The sequence below is a fragment of the Chanodichthys erythropterus genome, chromosome 20 (assembly GCF_024489055.1).
Source record: "Chanodichthys erythropterus isolate Z2021 chromosome 20, ASM2448905v1, whole genome shotgun sequence".
In the NCBI taxonomy this organism is placed as follows: Eukaryota; Metazoa; Chordata; class Actinopteri; order Cypriniformes; family Xenocyprididae; genus Chanodichthys; species Chanodichthys erythropterus.
The window spans coordinates 38,086,222-38,104,907 of NC_090240.1; the positions used below are offsets into that span (position 1 = coordinate 38,086,222).

The 18,686-nt window shown below is 36.1% G+C and overlaps 1 protein-coding gene across 4 annotated transcripts in view; it reads left to right on the forward strand.

Annotated features, from left to right (window-relative positions):
• Positions 1 to 18,686, forward strand: part of ddah1 (dimethylarginine dimethylaminohydrolase 1) — a 78,480-nt gene that overhangs the window by 10,322 nt on the left and 49,472 nt on the right. The window contains exons 2-3 of one of the 4 annotated variants that reach the window (XM_067370888.1): positions 6,012 to 6,101; positions 6,228 to 6,710. The exons of 1 other annotated variant lie outside the window; for it this stretch is intronic. In XM_067370888.1, coding sequence (XP_067226989.1) covers positions 6,417 to 6,710 — 294 coding nt within the window. In that variant the 5' untranslated portion in view covers positions 6,012 to 6,101; positions 6,228 to 6,416. The remainder of the gene's footprint in view (positions 1 to 6,011; positions 6,102 to 6,227; positions 6,711 to 18,686) is intronic. 2 more of the 4 variants (XM_067370889.1, XM_067370890.1) reach the window with 2 other exon arrangements.

Genomic DNA, 18,686 nt, shown 5'->3' on the forward strand with positions numbered 1-18,686 from the left:
GCCGTTATACAATGTGTTTAGGCCCCGAAAACCAGTTCCAAAAGGTCTTTGAAGCTCAAAGTTCATTCATCTTTTACGGCCCTCCAAGCTGCGAGCCAGGTGCGCTCGGACCTGCTCAACACACATATTTCCTCTCCGAGGGGAAAGCCAGAGGAATGGAAAAACGGAGCTCAGGGAGGGATGAGGGAACAGAATGAGAGGATGGAATGTGGGGCTCCGGGAATGTTTAGACCGGTCTGGATAATTGAGTGGATTTGGAACAAGAAAAGACAAACTTTGTTCCTGGGGTGTGCAGGAATGTACTCAAGGATGTCTGGAGAATGATTCCAGCCGGGCTCGACGGAAAGATGGAAATACAGAGGAATGTCCATAGAAAAGAGGAATTCCAGCCGTGCACACACACACACACACACTCTCACACACATACACAGAATCGTGAAATCCACAAGACTGCAGGGTGTCCTGTTTGTCGTTTCAAGTTTCAAGATATAAACGATAAAAGATATAAAAAAGAATTGTGAGATATAAAGTCAGAATTGGGTGATAAAGTCAGAATTGGGTGATAAAGTCAGAATTGGGTGATAAAGTCAGAATTGGGTGATAAAGTCAGAATTGCGAGTTCAAGTCAGAATTTTGTGATATAAAGTCAGAATTGGGTGATAAAGTTAGAATTGCAATTGCGAGATATATAGTCAGAATTGTGAGTTAAAGTCAGAATTGTGAGTTAAAGTCAGAATTGCGTGATATAAAGTCAGAATTGCATGATATAAAGTCAGAATTGGGTGATAAAGTCAGAATTGCGTGATATAAAGTCAGAATTGGGTGATAAAGTCAGAATTGCGTGATATAAAATCAGAATTGGGTGATAAAGTCAGAATTGCAATTGCGAGATATAAAGTCAGAATTGCGTGATATAAAGTCAGAATTGGGTGATAAAGTTAGAATTGCAATTGCGAGATATAAAGTCAGAATTGGGTGATAAAGTTAGAATTGCGAGTTAAAGTCAGAATTGCGTGATATAAAGTCAGAATTGCGTGATAAAATCAGAATTGCGTGATATAAAGTCAGAATTGCGTGATATAAAGTCAGAATTGGGTGATATAAAGTCAGAATTGCATGATATAAAATCAGAATTGGGTGATAAAGTCAGAATTGCAATTGGGTGATATAAAGTCAGAATTGGGTGATATAAAGTCAGAATTGCATGATATAAAATCAGAATTGGGTGATATAAAGTCAGAATTGCATGATATAAAATCAGAATTGGGTGATAAAGTCAGAATTGTGAGATATAAAGTCAGAATTGCGAGATATAAAGTCAGAATTGCATGATATAAAGTCAGAATTGGGTGATAAAGTCAGAATTGCAATTGCGTGATATAAAGTCAGAATTGGGTGATAAAGTCAGAATTGTGAGTTAAAGTCAGAATTGCATGATATAAAGTCAGAATTGGGTGATAAAGTTAGATTTGCAATTGCGAGATATAAAGTCAGAATTGGATGATAAAGTCAGAATTGTGAGTTAAAGTCAGAATTGCATGATATAAAGTCAGAATTGGGTGATAAAGTCAGAATTGCAATTGCGTGATATAAAGTCAGAATTGGATGATAAATTCAGAATTGTGAGTTAAAGTCAGAATTGCATGATATAAAGTCAGAATTGGATGATAAAGTCAGAATTGTGAGTTAAAGTCAGAATTGCATGAGATAAAGTCAGAATTGGGTGATAAAGTCAGAATTGCAATTGCGTGATATAAAGTCAGAATTGGATGATAAAGTCAGAATTGTGAGTTAAAGTCAGAATTGCATGATATAAAGTCAGAATTGGGTGATAAAGTCAGAATTGCAATTGCGTGATATAAAGTCAGAATTGGGTGATAAAGTCAGAATTGTGAGTTAAAGTCAGAATTGCATGATATAAAGTCAGAATTGGGTGATAAAGTTAGATTTGCAATTGCGAGATATAAAGTCAGAATTGGATGATAAAGTCAGAATTGTGAGTTAAAGTCAGAATTGCGTGATATAAAGTCAGAATTGGGTGATAAAGTTAGATTTGCAATTGCGAGATATAAAGTCAGAATTGGATGATAAAGTCAGAATTGTGAGTTAAAGTCAGAATTGCATGATATAAAGTCAGAATTGGGTGATAAAGTCAGAATTGCAATTGCGTGATATAAAGTCAGAATTGGATGATAAAGTCAGAATTGTGAGTTAAAGTCAGAATTGCATGATATAAAGTCAGAATTGGGTGATAAAGTCAGAATTGCAATTGCGTGATATAAAGTCAGAATTGCGAGTTAAAGTCAGAATTGGATGATAAAGTCAGAATTGTGAGTTAAAGTCAGAATTGCATGATATAAAGTCAGAATTGGATGATAAAGTCAGAATTGTGAGTTAAAGTCAGAATTGCATGATATAAAGTCAGAATTGGATGATAAAGTCAGAATTGTGAGTTAAAGTCAGAATTGCATGATATAAAGTCAGAATTGGGTGATAAAGTCAGAATTGCAATTGCGTGATATAAAGTCAGAATTGCGAGTTAAAGTCAGAATTGGATGATAAAGTCAGAATTGTGAGTTAAAGTCAGAATTGCATGATATAAAGTCAGAATTGGATGATAAAGTCAGAATTGTGAGTTAAAGTCAGAATTGCATGATATAAAGTCAGAATTGGGTGATAAAGTCAGAATTGCAATTGCGTGATATAAAGTCAGAATTGCGAGTTAAAGTCAGAATTGCGTGATATAAAGTCAGAATTGGGTGATAAAGTCAGAATTGCGAGTTAAAGTCAGAATTGCGTGATATAAAGTCAGAATTGGGTGATAAAGTCAGAATTGCGAGTTAAAATCAGAATTGTGTGATATAAAGTCAGAATTGGGTGATAAAGTCAGAATTGCGAGTTAAAGTCAGAATTGCGTGATATAAAGTCAGAATTGGGTGATAAAGTCAGAATTGCAATTGTGAGATATAGTCAGAATTGCATGATATAAAGTCAGAATTGCGAGTTATAAGGTCAGAATTGGGTGATAAAGTCAGGATTGCAATTGTGAGATATAAAGTCAGAACTGTGTGATATAAAGTCAGAATTGCAATTTTTAAAGTCTTAATTGCAATTTTTAAAGTCAGAATTGCGAGATAAAGTCAGAATTGTGAGTTATAAAGTCAGAATTGCGAGATATAAAGTCAGAATTGCGAGATATAAAGTCAGAATTGTGAGTTATAAAGTCAGAATTGCGAGATATAAAGTCAGAATTGCGAGATATAAAGTCAGAATTGCATGATATAAAGTCAGAATTGGGTGATAAAGTCTGGATTGTGAGTTATAAAGTCAGAATGGGGTGATAAAGTCAGGATTGCAAGTTATAAAGTCAGAATTGCGAGATATAAAGTCAGAATTGCGAGATAAAGTCAGAATTGTGAGTTATAAAGTCAGAATTGCGAGATATAAAGTCAGAATTGCGAGATATAAAGTCAGAATTGCATGATATAAAGTCAGAATTGGGTGATAAAGTCTGGATTGTGAGTTATAAAGTCAGAATGGGGTGATAAAGTCAGGATTGCAAGTTATAAAGTCAGAATTGGGTGATAAAGTCAGGATTGTGAGTTATAAAGTCAGAATTGCGTGATATAAAGTCAGAATTGGGTGATAAAGTCAGAATTGCAATTGTGAGATATAGTCAGAATTGCATGATATAAAGTCAGGATTGCAAGTTATAAAGTCAGAATTGGGTGATAAAGTCAGGATTGAGAGTTATAAAGTCAGAATTGGGTGATAAAGTCAGGATTGAGAGTTATAAAGTCAGAATTGGGTGATAAAGTCAGGATTGAGAGTTATAAAGTCAGAATTGGGTGATAAAGTCAGGATTGAGAGTTATAAAGCCAGAATTGGGTGATAAAGTCAGAATTGCGAGTTATAAAGTCTGACTTTTTTTCTCACAATTGTGTTTATATCTCGCAATTCTGACTTTATAACTCGCAACTGTGAGTTTTTTTTTCATGCAATTCTTAAAAAAAAATTAATAATTGTGAGATAAAATGTCGCAGTTACCTTTTTTATTCAGTGGCTTCCATACTTATTCAAAATAAGTATCTACTCAACCCAACAGTCAAAGCGGTCTTACTTTACTAAAGTGTGGCATTTGGGACAGGGCCTATATTTCAAAAGTCTGCATGCAGTGATGGTTTTGTTTGGATCTGTGCTAGTCGCCTGCTTCATCCTGTTTGGAATAAGTGAGGCTAATAATTGAAATGAGTGTGACAGAGCTCATGACGTCAGTTCTCCATGGGTTTCCTCAGGAATTTCTGTGGGTTTAAGCTGCTGTCAAGTTGCTATATAAGGACTACAAGTGTTTGCAGAACATCCTTGTGGTAGTTGTAGTCCTTATTTAGGAACATACACAGCGGCTTTGAAATTCATGTTTGAGCTATTACTGTACTCTAATACTTTGGACCACAGATCTTATTTTACTCATAAATCCAAAACCACTGCTATGTATATATATAAAAAAACAGGATATTTATAAAAGAAAATGTACTGAAAATGCTCATTCTATTTTGGGTTTTAAAACTGAACAACTCTATACAACACTGGCTAAGAATCAATGTGTTTTGCATGCATGTAACAACAGATTAAAAGTGCTGTTAGCTCAAAAATGCCAGACCAGTTTTTTATTGTTTAGATAATTACTTGTCTTTTAAAATCAAGTGAGAAATGTGAAGCTTGATAATTAGACATAGTTATTAGCATAATTATGGTGTAAACAACAGCATGTTTTCATAATTTCATGTTATTTCCTACTACTAATACTACTACGAATAATAATAATAGCGAAAAATAATAATTAACGATTAGAAAAAATAACAATATGTAAAAAGTGCGTTCATGCCATGTTGTAATTACCATAATTTGCATACTTACGAGATTTCAACTTGTAAAAAGCATTCAAGTACTTTTAGAGCTCATAATTACAACTTGTAAGCTGGGAATTTTCTGAGAGCTCCTACTTGTACCATGTGACCGCTGTACCACATGACTGCAGATTCATTTAGTGTTGCCATAGACTATCTGAGTAGAATGTTGCGTGTTGTCATCTCAAAATTACTGTAATCACGACATGCCGTGAACGCAGCATAAGTTCCACATTATGTTTTTAATTTTTACGTTTTACTCGGACTGGGAATTATGCGTTTCTATGGCAAACACTATCAATGCCTAAATTAATCTGCAGTGGTCACATGGTACAAGTAGGAGGTCTCAGAAAATTCCCAGATTACAAATTACGAGTTCTAAAACAAAAATGAGCTCTAGGACGTGGGCGCTTTTTACAAATCGAAATCTCGTAAGTACGCAAATTATGGTAATTACAATATGGCGTGAACGCACCTTTTACATATTGTCATTTTTTTCTAATCATGATTATTTTTCACAATTATTATTATTATTTATTACAAGTTCTACGAGGATGTGAATGTTTTTTATAAGTCGGAAATCTTGTAATTACGAGAAAAAAATGCATTGATAGTGTCGCCATAGAAACACATAATTCCCAGTCCGAGTAACGTAACGTGTAACTTATGCTGCGTTCATGCTATGTAGTAATTACTATAAATAAAGATCTGTATGCTTTCGGCGGTACTTTAATGTCGTAGATCGATCGATCTGCATAGCGCCGCTATTTCAAAACACTGCTTCAGGAAGCTTCAGAGCGTTATGAATCAGCGTATCGAATCATGATTCGGATCGCATGTCAAACTGCTGAAATCACGTGACTTTGGCGTTCCAAACCGCTGATTCGACACACTGATTCATAACGCTCCGAAGCTTCCTGAAGCAGTGTTTTGAAATCGGCCATCACTATATAAGTCGTTATTTTGTTTTTTTGGCGCACTAAAAATATTCTGGTGGCTTTATAATATTAATATTGAACCACTGTACTCACATGACCTGATTTAAATATTTTTTTAGTACATTAATGGATCTTGAGAGAGGAAATGTCATTGCTCCCTATGCAGGCCTCGCTGAGCCATCGGATTTCATCAAAAATATCTTAATTTGTGTTCTGAAGATCAAAGAAGGTCTTACCAGTGTGGAGCGACATGAGGGTGAGTAATTAATGACAGAATTTTCATTTTTGGGTGAACTAACCCTTTTACATTTTTTTTTTATTGTTTTTAATTCTGTTCTCACATTGGTGCGCGGTGCTTGGGGAACGTCCGTGACGTCATCAGCGCGCTGTTCTCGCCCTTTCAGTGCCCAAACTCTGCGCGTGCAGAACCACAACAGGGAGGAACAACAACAACAACAAACAAACAAACAAGCAATCGGTCAAGTAAACACACAACACGCAGAGCTCCAGGCGGACCGCTTTACAACCGTTTACCGGCAATCGCGCAGTTCGAGCGGTGAGGAAGTGAGGCATGGCTGGGCTGATGTCCGGGTTCGGCGGCTTTACGCACGCTGTGGTTCGCGCTATCCCCGAGTCTCTGGCCAAAGAAGCGCTCAGGACCGGCAGTCTGGAGGTGGACCTGCTGAAAGCGCAGAAGGAGCATGACGAGTACGTGTCGGTTCTGAAGCACCGGCTCGGGCTGGAGGTGGTGGAGCTGCCCGCGGATGAGACTCTGCCGGACTGCGTGTTCGTGGAGGATGCGGCGGTGGTGTGCGGCGACACGGCGCTCATCACCAGACCCGGAGCGGAGAGCAGGAGGAAGGAGGTACTGATACGAATATCTCTAATGTGGGTTTTCATGCACTTGTGTATATGGATCATGCACTTGTTCATTCAAGAGTGATTCTTGTTGTTAATCTATATTAATATGGGGGTTTTTTTGTTTGTTTTTTTAAGGTTGTGCATTTTCAACTAAAATGTGGCAAGCTTTAGTTTTCCTTATGCTTGAGGTCAAGGGTCATTTTGAGCTTTCTCCTTTAGTAACATGCATTCAGCGCAATAACTTGTTTCGGTTGGGTGGATGTGTGTCCATGCATGTTGTGCAATGACCGGTATAACAGCATGAACAACTTCTGCTGAGACTGACTGTTTTATAGATCAGATTACACCAAAATATAATGAATCAGTGTATTGTTCTCATATATATCATCATCATCATCATCATCAAGCAAACAAATCAATGGCATTGAAAGATGAGAAATCTTACTCACTAAACGGAAATTTTTTTCCATGTGATTTGGTGTATGCATGTGTAACCAACACGTTCTACAGTGAATTCCTTTTATAGTTAAAATGCATCTTGTTTTCTTCAGTTAAAGTTACAGGATTTTTTTGCAAAAATGAACCCAGTTCAGCTGGTGCACCGTCAGCATCCGTGTGCACTGCACTGCATGCAGTAAATGAATGGGTGTTTCCTGAGTTCTGAAAGGGTTAACACAGAAACACATGGCCGTCATTCATAAAACATAATTATATCACTCACGGATGAAAGAGATGATGATGTGCATTTATGTAACTGCGTTCAGGCATCATCTGTTATATATGACTTGCTGTGTGAATGCAAAGTTGTTAGGGGTCGCTAAGTCGTTGCCAGGGTGTTGTTAGGGGTCAGTAGGTCGTTGCCAGGGTGTTGTTAGGGGTTGCTAGGTAGTTGCTAATGTATTTGGAACAGTTGCTTGTAGTGAGTCTGAAGTGGATCCGGGAGTTTGTTTGTGGCTGTTTGGAGAAACTGAGTGAGAATGTAATTGGTTTAAAAGTCAAAAATATGACTTTATGTGTCATAATCAACATTTATGTCATAATTATGACTTTTTGAATATCAACTTATGTCATTTCTACTTTATTATTTCATAATTGACTTTTTAAATCATAATTTTTTATTTAGTATGTCATAATTTTGACTTTCCATCTCCTTAATGATTTATGCAGTCATCATAATTATATATATTTTTTAAATAATTTAAATTTAGCATGTCATAATTTTGACTTTTTGTCATAATTGTCTTAAGTAATAATTTTGACTTTTCATTTCATAATTATGATTTAGTATGCCATAATTTGACTTTTCTTCTCATTAATAACTTAGTACAGTATGTCATAAATCCAACTTTTTGTCATGATTATGATTTACAAAAGCATGATTTTTTTTAGGCTGTTTGGATCAACTGAGTGAGAATAGTTTAGTTTTTTTTTTTAATAATAAGTCATATTAATGAGATAAAAAAAATCAAAATTTTTACTTTGTCATAATTATGACTTTTGAAGTCAGTATTTAATTTTTTTATGTCATAATTTCTACTTTTTAGTGTCATAATTATGACTTTTTATATCAGAACTTCGATTTAGCATGTCATAATTTAAACTTTTTGTCATAATTGTCTTTTTAAGTAATAATTTCTATTTTTCATCTCGTAATTATGACTTAGTATGCCATGGTTTTGACACTTCATATAATTAAAATGATTTCATAATTGATTTCATAATTTCTTCTTTTAGGTGTCATAATTATTTTTAAATCATAATTTCGATTTAGCATCCTTTAAACCTTGTGTCATAATTGTCTTTTTAGGTCATAATTTCAGAATCTCATAATTATGACTTACTATGCCATAATTTTGACATTTTATGTCATGATTACGATTTACAAGCATGATTTTGTTGAGACCATTTGGATCAACTAAGTCATAATTATGAGATAAAAAGTCGAAATTATGACTTTCTATGTCATAATTGACATTTATGTCATAATTATGAATTTTAAAAAGCGTGATTTTTGTGGCTGTTTGGATCAGTTGAGTGAAAATGTGGCTAAATTCGTTTTTTCATTTCATACTAAATCATAATATTGAGATAAAAGTCAAAACTATGACTTTCTATGTCATAATTGACATTTATGTTTTAGCTTTTTAGCTATAGTTATGATTTCCCTGCGCATGATTTAGTTTGAGGCTGTTGGATGAGCTGAGTGAGAATGTAACTGGTTTAGTTTTGGTTCTTTCAGCGCAGGTTGGTGTTCTTGCATCAGATCTGGTGGGCGACTCTAATGTCGGCCCAGGTCTCTCAGGCGTCTGTGTGCGGTTCCCCTCGGGACGATCAGTCACGTGTGTCGCCCTGTAGCCCAGCTCAGTTGGGATCCCAGCCTAATAGATTGTGATTGGTTTTTAATGTTGTTATACTTTACAGGATGAAATCTGAGCCTATGAAAGCAGCGCTGAGGGATTGCAGCAGGTGTGTTGTTCATCTGGATGAAGAAAACACAGTTTGGATTTATCTATATATCAGTATGGAATGGAGTTGTTTAGTTTGTAGTCCTACAACCCAAATTTAAAGCCATTTTTGAGATTTTTGATTACTTAAAGAGGCTTTATCCTGAAGTTGTTATGAGCTTTAAAATAAGAATGTGAGGTTATTTGCTTGACATTTCACAACAAAGTAAGCTGTGATAGGTTATTAAACATTCAGACAACAAAACATCCATGTCATTTTTACATTTATGACTCTTTACATGTTTATGTTGTACATATTCACTGTGAACCCATGACCTTGGTGAATCGCAATAACAGTTTATTCATCCTTCCTGTCAAAGACTTGAGTTTTTAAAGGTCTGTGTTTGAGACATTACACTAATGGTTGTGGTTAATGAAGTCTTGTGTGATTGCTAGTAAGTCAGCTCAGTCTCTCATGGGTGAAATTGAGCTTTTAGACCTGCTGCACTTGACTGATTGTCTGAACATTCATTAATGATGTTTGCAAAGTCAAGAATCCCCATTACAAACCTCTCACAGCAAGTTTAAAAGTGCACTGTGTGCGTCGTCCTGCAGCAAACACCCAGGTAGCAATGCACTTAAAAAAAAAAAAAATTATTATTAGGGGTTTAAGCTTGTAGCGCTGAAACTCTTGTAATTGTTACATTCCCTCGGATCAGCATTCACCCCTAAAAGTGACCAAACCGTGACTCTTAGAGACTTAAATCTTCGAGGGCTGGTAGTACTCACACCGTCTACAAGGATCGCCCCAAGCCTGATGGGGGCGCTACAGTGGTCATAAGTACAAAATGGCTCAATCCTGCAAAATTTTGGGGTATTTTTTGAAGAAAAACTTGCGAACTAATCCTAGGTTTGTCAATAATTATCAAAAAAAGTTGAAATTTCGATTCATGGTCCCTAAGGAATGAGCCACTTTTACTAAAATAAAAAGGTCATGAACAAAATGAGATATTTTCACCAAAATTGGCACACCTATGTATGGGCTCATTCTGTGGTTGTGTGAAAAAGGATGTGGCGACTGGCCTCTAGGTGGTGCTACAACAGCAAAAAAAACCATGAAAATGGCTATTACTACTTCACTGTTAGTCCGATTGACTTGGAAATTGGCATGCTGTGTCTTTGTCCAAGGTGTCATGATTGTGTATGAAGACATTGACGCATCTCAACGCCTTCACGATCGAGATGGTTACAGGCTTGCTAATTGAAACATAATTCCTTTTTATGCATGTGCTTAAAGGCCTTAAAAGGCTTGAACCCCGATAATTGCTGCTCGCAGCTATATTTTTAATATGTTCCTTGAGGTTCACTTAAAATGCCTCTAAAGTTTTTCATACAAAAAACCCCCAAACATATAAATGCAGAAAAAGTATTATTTTCAACCCTCATTCTGAAATTATCCATTTTTAAGGCTTGTCAAACTCTCATTACACTGTGCCTCGTTTACAAAACAAAATGCTCCGAACAAACATATAATCCTCCAACACAATCCAGGATGTCGTTAAAATAATTTCAATAATTTGATTTCTCATGTCATGACTTCTTTAAAGGGGTTTTGTATGGGTAAATCATTGCCTTTAGACTTTTATATATGTTGGATTAATGGTTGTTTACCTCAGGTGAACCCTGATTTGTTTAGCCATAATGTTTGGGAAATTCTTGGATTGTTGAATCACTGAGGAATTCAGGTCAAACTCAAATCATTGTCATTTTAAACGCTCAATTCATGCAAAATGGAAAATTACATAAGAGCCACTGGGAAGTCGTACGGAAGTCAAGCGGTTAGACCTACTTTTGCTGTCATCTCTCATGAAAGATAATGAGTGCATGCCTGCGGCGTTTGCTGAAATGTGTATCTGTTCGCTTTGAATAAACATAGTGGGCTGGCATCTCTGTGCTTCAACACGCAACTGCTTGGCAGAGTTTCCTAAAGCAAACATTGTCTTTGTGAAAGACGCTTGGATCAAATTATTTGGGTCATGGCAGTCTCGCCTGTCATTTGAGTGCAGTTTGGCCGAAATCAAGAGCACATATTTACGGGTACGACGAGGGTTGCATGGAAGGTCTCGTTCCTTCAGTAGCACAATTTAGTGATATCTTAAATCTTACAGCCTTTGCTTTAGGAACATTTTTTAGCCTTCACATGCCGTAGCTAAGTGAAATGCCCAGTCTGACGATTATAAAGCTGTCTGCGTTGCCCTGAAAGGCTTGGCTGATAAAAGAGAAGGGTTCAGATATAAAACTGTTTCCAGCTGGAGCACAAAAGCTGCTGTAACAAACCATCGATCTTTGGCCTCTGCTGAGTTTCTGGTTAGATATTAACCTTGTTATGGTCATTTATACAGCACTATCTTGTGGAAGAAAATATGCATGAGCAATGATCCACAAAATGCTGCATGATGCAGTGATTTTTACCATGGTTAAGAAGGTGGTAAACTCCAATTTCTCCAATTCTAACAGTGTTTGCATGTTTCATTGTTGCTTTCACATACTGTTGTACTGTATCATACCTCTTAGCCTTGTCAATAAATATGCAAAATGTTCCCATTTTACCAAAGTCAACTTTCCCCTGAGCTTGTTGCTCATATTGCAGTCGCAGCAGTTCATGACAGCTGTTTAACTCAGAGACACTGAATATATTTTGCCATCTGCCTCAGTGTGTGTGTGTGTGTGTGTGTGTGTGTGTGTGTGTGTGTTTATTGATTGGTCTAAATACACAAACACACACTCTTGCTGTTCACTGTGGCGTGACTGATGTCTGGTGACAGATGCATCGATAGATGGCACTTAACTTTGACCCCACCGCTGACCTCGCACTACTGAAATATTAATGAATATATCTTCAAAATATTGATTAGATTTATTTTAAACTTATTTTAGATTTGCATGTAAAGGAAATGCATATACAATAGACTTTTTTGAGATCAGTCACACATAAGTAGCTTTTAGTAGCACATTAGTAGGAGGAAATGCGTTTTCCAAGTCTTCAGTGGCAACATTGAAATGAATTTGCAATGCAACAACTGATGCCGAAATTTCAGCTGTTTTATTGTTTCTTTAAAATGACATTTAAAGTGCAACTATTATGCTTTTTCAGATATTCCCTTTCACGTAGTGTGTTATGAATGTAAAACGTGTGCAAATTTGTCTCAAAACCTTTTGAGTACCTTCAGAGCATGGTGCCGATGGCACACACCAATGCATTCATAAAATGTAGCATTTTATATCATAATACTGTATTGTAGTTAATGGCAATTTCATGTTTTGTTCAATTATAGCGCCACCAAGAGGCACAATCCCACCACTTTTGGTATGTGTCCTCAGAGTGAGCCAATACACGTGTGTACCAAATTTGGTGAAAATATCTCATTTAGTTTTGGAGTTATAAACATTTTTATGTATATGACCCATGAGTGACTTTGATTTTTTTTTTTTTTTTTTTTTTTTTTTTACCACTTCCTATCAAGGTAAGTCGGTAAATGTTGCAGCTGTGGTCATTTCTGTTTGAACAACACTTTATATTCAAAATGCATGGCTCTTAATGCATGCAAAACAACTTCAAATTTGCACTACTTTGCTTACTTCCAGAGTGTGATGCATTTGGTGCAAAAAAAAATAAGTTTACTAAGATTTCCCATTGCACATTGGCGAAACTCCTCTACAGAACTTGTTCTGAATGCTGAACCTCATGTTTTAAACTGATTTTCTGGAGATTCCCCTCCCGAGGTGTTTCCAGATCTACTGACTGGACCATCTTCAGCTGCTTTGACTATAGAACTCACCGTCCAGTGTCCATCATCGACACCTCCTTTTAAGATCACTGACTGTTTTACTTTGGACAACTTTCAGAGGAACATCCGCTGAAATGAAGCTCATAAGATAAAGATGACACTGGAGGTTCAAACATTGCCAGTATTGAGTCAGATGTTGTCAGTGGGACCAAACATTTCCAAACAGAAGCCATGCATTATTAATGTTCATCTGGTTCGATCTCTTGAGATTATATAAATGATTTAATCCACTAGTACTCTCTGTTCTGTTAAATCAGCTCTAAGTTCTCTTCAGAACAGAATGTGCATCTGTATGAACGTCATGCATTCAGATCAACACTGAATCGAATGGAGATAGTAGTTGCTGATGTTTCGTTTAATAAAAACCATGTATGTTCTGGTCCTAATAGTGTAGAGATGTGACCGCACGATTGACAGAATCCTTTTCATTAGAAGTTGGCGTGAAGTTTTTGAACTGTCAGTTTCTTCATGAAAGCTTAATGAAGTTTTGCACATGAGGGGAATTCTGCCAGGAGTTTGGTCAAATATTCGAAAGCACATTGAGTCCTCTAAAATGATGATTGATAAGCTGGAGTGGATTGTGAGCATTTTCATGCACAAAAAGCAGTCTGTGTGTGTTTTTAGAGTGTATTTGGCAGTAATCCAATGCATTAACCCCATAAATGCTGACGCAAAGGAGAGAACAGCAAATTCTAATTCTTCAGTTTGACTCTACAGTATAAATACTCAGTACATCAAACAGTCTGGATCAGACAAAGCAACAGTGACACATGGTAGAAACGCTGTTACTCACACTTGTGTGTTGAGACATTACTGTCGGATCCAATATAGTCATCATCACTGCATCATCTTTAATCTTCAGTCTCTGTTTTGTTTAAAAATGAATCCACAGTAAAATGAAGTGTTAATGTTAGGATCGCAAGGATGGCAATGCGAAGACTGTGCTTTTCCACAACTTGGCACTTCAAAACCTCTTGTGGTTTCCTTTAACTGAAATAAAAGAAGTTTGCTTTTTTCCATTTAGGCTTGGGCGATATCTGTATCACAGTATCTTTTAAAGGGTTAGTTCACCCAAAAATGAAGTTTCTGTCATTAATTCCTCTCCCTCATGTCGTTCCACACCCGTAAGACTTTCAGTCATCTTCAGAACACAAATTATTATTTTTTTTTAATAGATATTTTTGATGAAATCCGAGAGGTTTATGACTCATATAATATAATCAACACTTTCAAGGTCCAGAAAGGTACTAAAGACATGGTCAAAACAGTCATGTGACTGCAGTGGATTAATGTTATGAAGAGACAAGAATACTTTTTGTGCGCAAAATCAAAACAAAAATAACCATTTTATTCAACAATCTCTTCTCTTCTGTGTCATTCTCATGCGTTGTTTACGTTCATCGTCAGAATGGCAACTCATTATTGGCCGGCTCCTGCGTCAGCTGATCACACATGCGTCGTGCTGATCATGTGACCAGCTTTGGCCAATACTGAGCCGGCGTTCAGACGTAAACACGGAAGCTTCACTGTGTTACTGCGTCACCTGCTTAAGATAATGACAGAAGAGATTGTTGAATAAAGTGGTTATTTTAGTTTTGTTTTTGCACACAAAAAGTATTCTCGTCTCTTCATAACATTAAGGTTGAACCACTGCAGTCACATGACTGTTTTGACCATGTCTTTAGTACCTTTCTGGACCTTGAAAGTGTTGATTATATTATATGAGACATAAACCTCTCGGATTTCATCAAAAATATCTTGATTTGTGTTCTGAAGATGACTGAAGGTCTTACGGGTGTGGAACGACATGAGGGTTAGTAATTCATGACAGAAACTTCATTTTTGGGTGAACTAACCCTTTAAAAGATACTGTGATACAAATATCGCCCAAGCCTAAATTCAAAAAATGTCAACTAAAATTTATGAAAATGAAAAAAGGCTAACTTTTTTTTTTTTTTTTTCAGTTTAAGGATTAGTTTACTTTCAAATGAACATTAGCCCAAGCTTTACTCTCCCTCAAGCCATCCTAGGTGTATATGACTTTCTTCTTTCTGATGAACACAATCTGAGAAATATTAATAAATATCCTGATGCATCCGAGCTTTATAATGGCAGTGAACGGGAAACAACGAGTATGAGCCGAAGAAAGTGTCTCCATCCTTCATAAACATACTTCACACGGCTCCGAGGGGTTAATAAGGCCTTCTGATGTGTTTGTGTACAAAAAAAAAAAATCAATTTTTATCATACTAAAACTAAAATAAAAAAATGAAATATGAATGATACTAAAATAACACTGGCAGGAGGATGTGATTCAGTTCATAATTGAGAATAATGAGTTCTCAGTTGCTCAATCAGAACAGCTCGTCGTCAGAGTTGGTTTGCGCTGATGGTTTCCACACAACACTTGAGCTCATCCCTCAACAAACCAAAAGTGAGTTTACAGTGAGCGCTTACGGAAACTAGAAACAAGCAGCATGTGACTGATGTCATGAACATGGACACTTAGGAAAACTGAACACATTTAAATCCTGCGGGACAGATTCCAGTCACTGTGAGCTTGATTTCGGTTTGTTGTCTGTGGTGTGGATCACATTGAAACCGCGGTATTTTTATTTTGTGATGCAGGTGTTTCACAATATAAGATCTACTCTGTGTTCATAAGATGATAAATGAAGCTCCGAGTTGAATGTTGGGAAATGCTATCCAACTTTCCTGGATTGTTTCTGTGGAACTGTTAGAGGTGTGTTTTTCTGTTGAATGAGTCACAATAAAGTCATTTCAAATGAAGCGTGTGTTCAACATCAGTGCAGATTGGGTTTTGATTTACATCATGTGATTCCTCAGAAGCTGCTGCCAGATTGGATTTCACTGACCGATGTTTGGGAGTGATTGTCTGGAATAGTTTCAGTCACATCCCCACAGACTGTCTGATCTTTGACCCGTTCAGCTGACTGTAGAGTTTACAAATAATACATTATTTTAAAAGAACTACGTTAAATAAACTACGTTTTTCCCCCCAACAGCAAATCACAACGTGTCAGATGTTTAATAAACTGATTTATATTTTTGACATTTAGAGATTTTGGACCAAAGAGGTTTCACTGTGGGTTAATGTGACAACAATAACGATAATAATAATAATAAATATTACTATTATTATTTGATCTTGATTATTATTACTAAATAAAAACAATATACGGCTAATAATAATATTGTTATTGTTTAATCTTGATTATTATTACTAAATATAATATTATGTAACTAATAATTTAAGTTTACTGTTGTTTAATCTTATTATTATTATTATTATGAATAAATAAAAACATAATAATAGTTATTATTATTATTAGTAGTAGTTGTAGTATTTAATCTTATTATTTTCAAATTAAAATATGTAAATTATAATTACTCATATTTTTTATTTTTATTAATAACAATTCTTATTAATATTACTTATTACTAAATAATAAGTTATTAATAAATTATTATTACTAAATAAAACTTATAAATGATAAAAAATAATCTTTTATTAATATTATTATTATTATTACTAAATAAATCATTATGGAACTAATAATAAATAATTATTATACTTTTTATTGTTATGTAATCTTGATTATTGTTATTAGTAAGTACAAATATTATGCAAAATTTATTATTTTATCATTATTTAATCTTTCTTCTTCTTCTTCTTCTTCTTCTTCTTATTATTATTATTGTTATTATTAAAAACCTCACATTAATGATAATAATTATTTAATCTTGATTAATACTGATGTAATTCACACACACACACACACACACACACACACACACACACACACACACACATTATATGTGAGTGTCTGCATGTGTGTGTGTGTGTGTGTGCACTGTAAAAAAGAATTGTTGTGTAACTTAAAAAAGGAAGTTACCTCATTGCCTTAATTTTGAGTTCATTGAAGTTAAAAATTTAAGTTAATTCAATGAAGGCGATTGGTTTATTCAACAGAAACTCAAAATATTGTTATCTGAACCACATTAGTTATTGAAGTTGATTTGACTAAAGAAAAATGTTGTGATAAATGTGTGTGTGTGAATTACATCAGGATCTCTTCGTCTGGGAAGGTTAGCGCTGGCGTTTGACTCAAACCACACACTGCGTCTCTTTGTTTTGACTAGACAGCGTTCAGACAGGAGCTCTCCGTCCGTCTGTCCGTCCGCCGGAGCGCGTCCTGTTCGGAAGTGACCCAGTTTCCGTCTGCACCACTTCCACATCTGTGTGAAACCGGCCTGTGTCATCCAGGATGGCCATTCCTGGGTCAGTCTGACATTCCTAGCGTTCCCGTTACCCCTGTGACATTCCTGCTCCACACACCAGACCCGGCCATGTGGGAACGTTCCGCGCTGAAGGAAAGAGTGTGTTTATTTCCTCGGTTAATACGTTCATCACAGGAGAATTCTGTCCTTCATTTCCCTGCACCGTCATGGACAAATCCCATTTCCATCCCGAATCATCCTCCATTCTCTTGTGGAAATGACATTTGAAACATTTTTGGATTAAAATGATGTCTTGCGTATGCTAAAATTGATGACTAGCATTTTATGGATCCTTCACACACACAATAGAATAATATTTTAATGCTTTTTGCATAATTTGACAAAATTTCACACGCTTGAATAAAATATTTAATAAATAATTAATCTAATGATTTAACAATTAATATAAAAATTGATTGGAAATCAAACACAATTGAATACGTCCTGTCCACATCACACCTCTTATTCAATTCTTTCTAGGGTGTTGCTAGGTGGTTTCTATGGTTTTCTGGGTTGTTTCTAGGATGTTTCTATGTGGTTTCTAGGGTCTTGCTAGTTGGTTGCTAGGGTGTTGCTATGAGATTTCTAGAGCATTCTGGGTGGTGGCTATGATGTTGCTAGGTGTTTTCTTGGGTTTGCTGGGTGTTGTTAGGTTGTTTCTAGAATGTTGCTAGTTTGTTAGGGTGTTCTGGGTAGTTTCTAAGATCTTGCTAGTTGGTTTCTAGGGTGTTGCTAGGTGCTTACTAGCATGTTCTGGGTGTTGATAGGTGGTTACTATTGTCTTTTGGGTGGTTTTAAATGTCTTTTAGGTGGTTTCTAGGGTGTTCTAGGTGCTTTGTAAGGTGTTGCTATGTGGTTTCTAGGATCTTGCTATTTGGTTGTTATGGTGTTGCTAAGAGATTTCTAGAGCGTTCTGGGTGGTGGCTAGGGTGTTGCTAGGTGTTTTCTTGGGTTTACTGGGTGTTGTTAGGTTGTTTCCAGGATGTTGCTAGTTTGTTGTTAGTGTGTTCTGGGTTGTTTCTAGGGTGTTGCTAGATTGTTTCTAGGATCTTGCTATTTGGTTGTTAGGGTGTTGCTAGGAGATTTCTAACATGTTCTGGGTGGTGGCTTGGGTGTTGCTAGGTGTTTTCTTGTTTGTTTGTTTTTGGATGGTTTCTAGGGTGTTCTGGGTAGTTTCTAAGATCTTGCTTTTGGTTTCTAAGGTATTGCTAGGTGGTTACTAGCATGCTCTGGGTGGGTGCTAGGGTGTTGCTAGGTGTTATCTTGGGTTTTCTGGGTGTTTATAGGATGTTCTGGGTTGATTTCTAGGGTTTTGCTAGTTTGTTGTTAGGGTTTTCATGGTTGGTTCTATGGTGTTGCTGGGTAGTTTCAAGGATCTTGCTACTT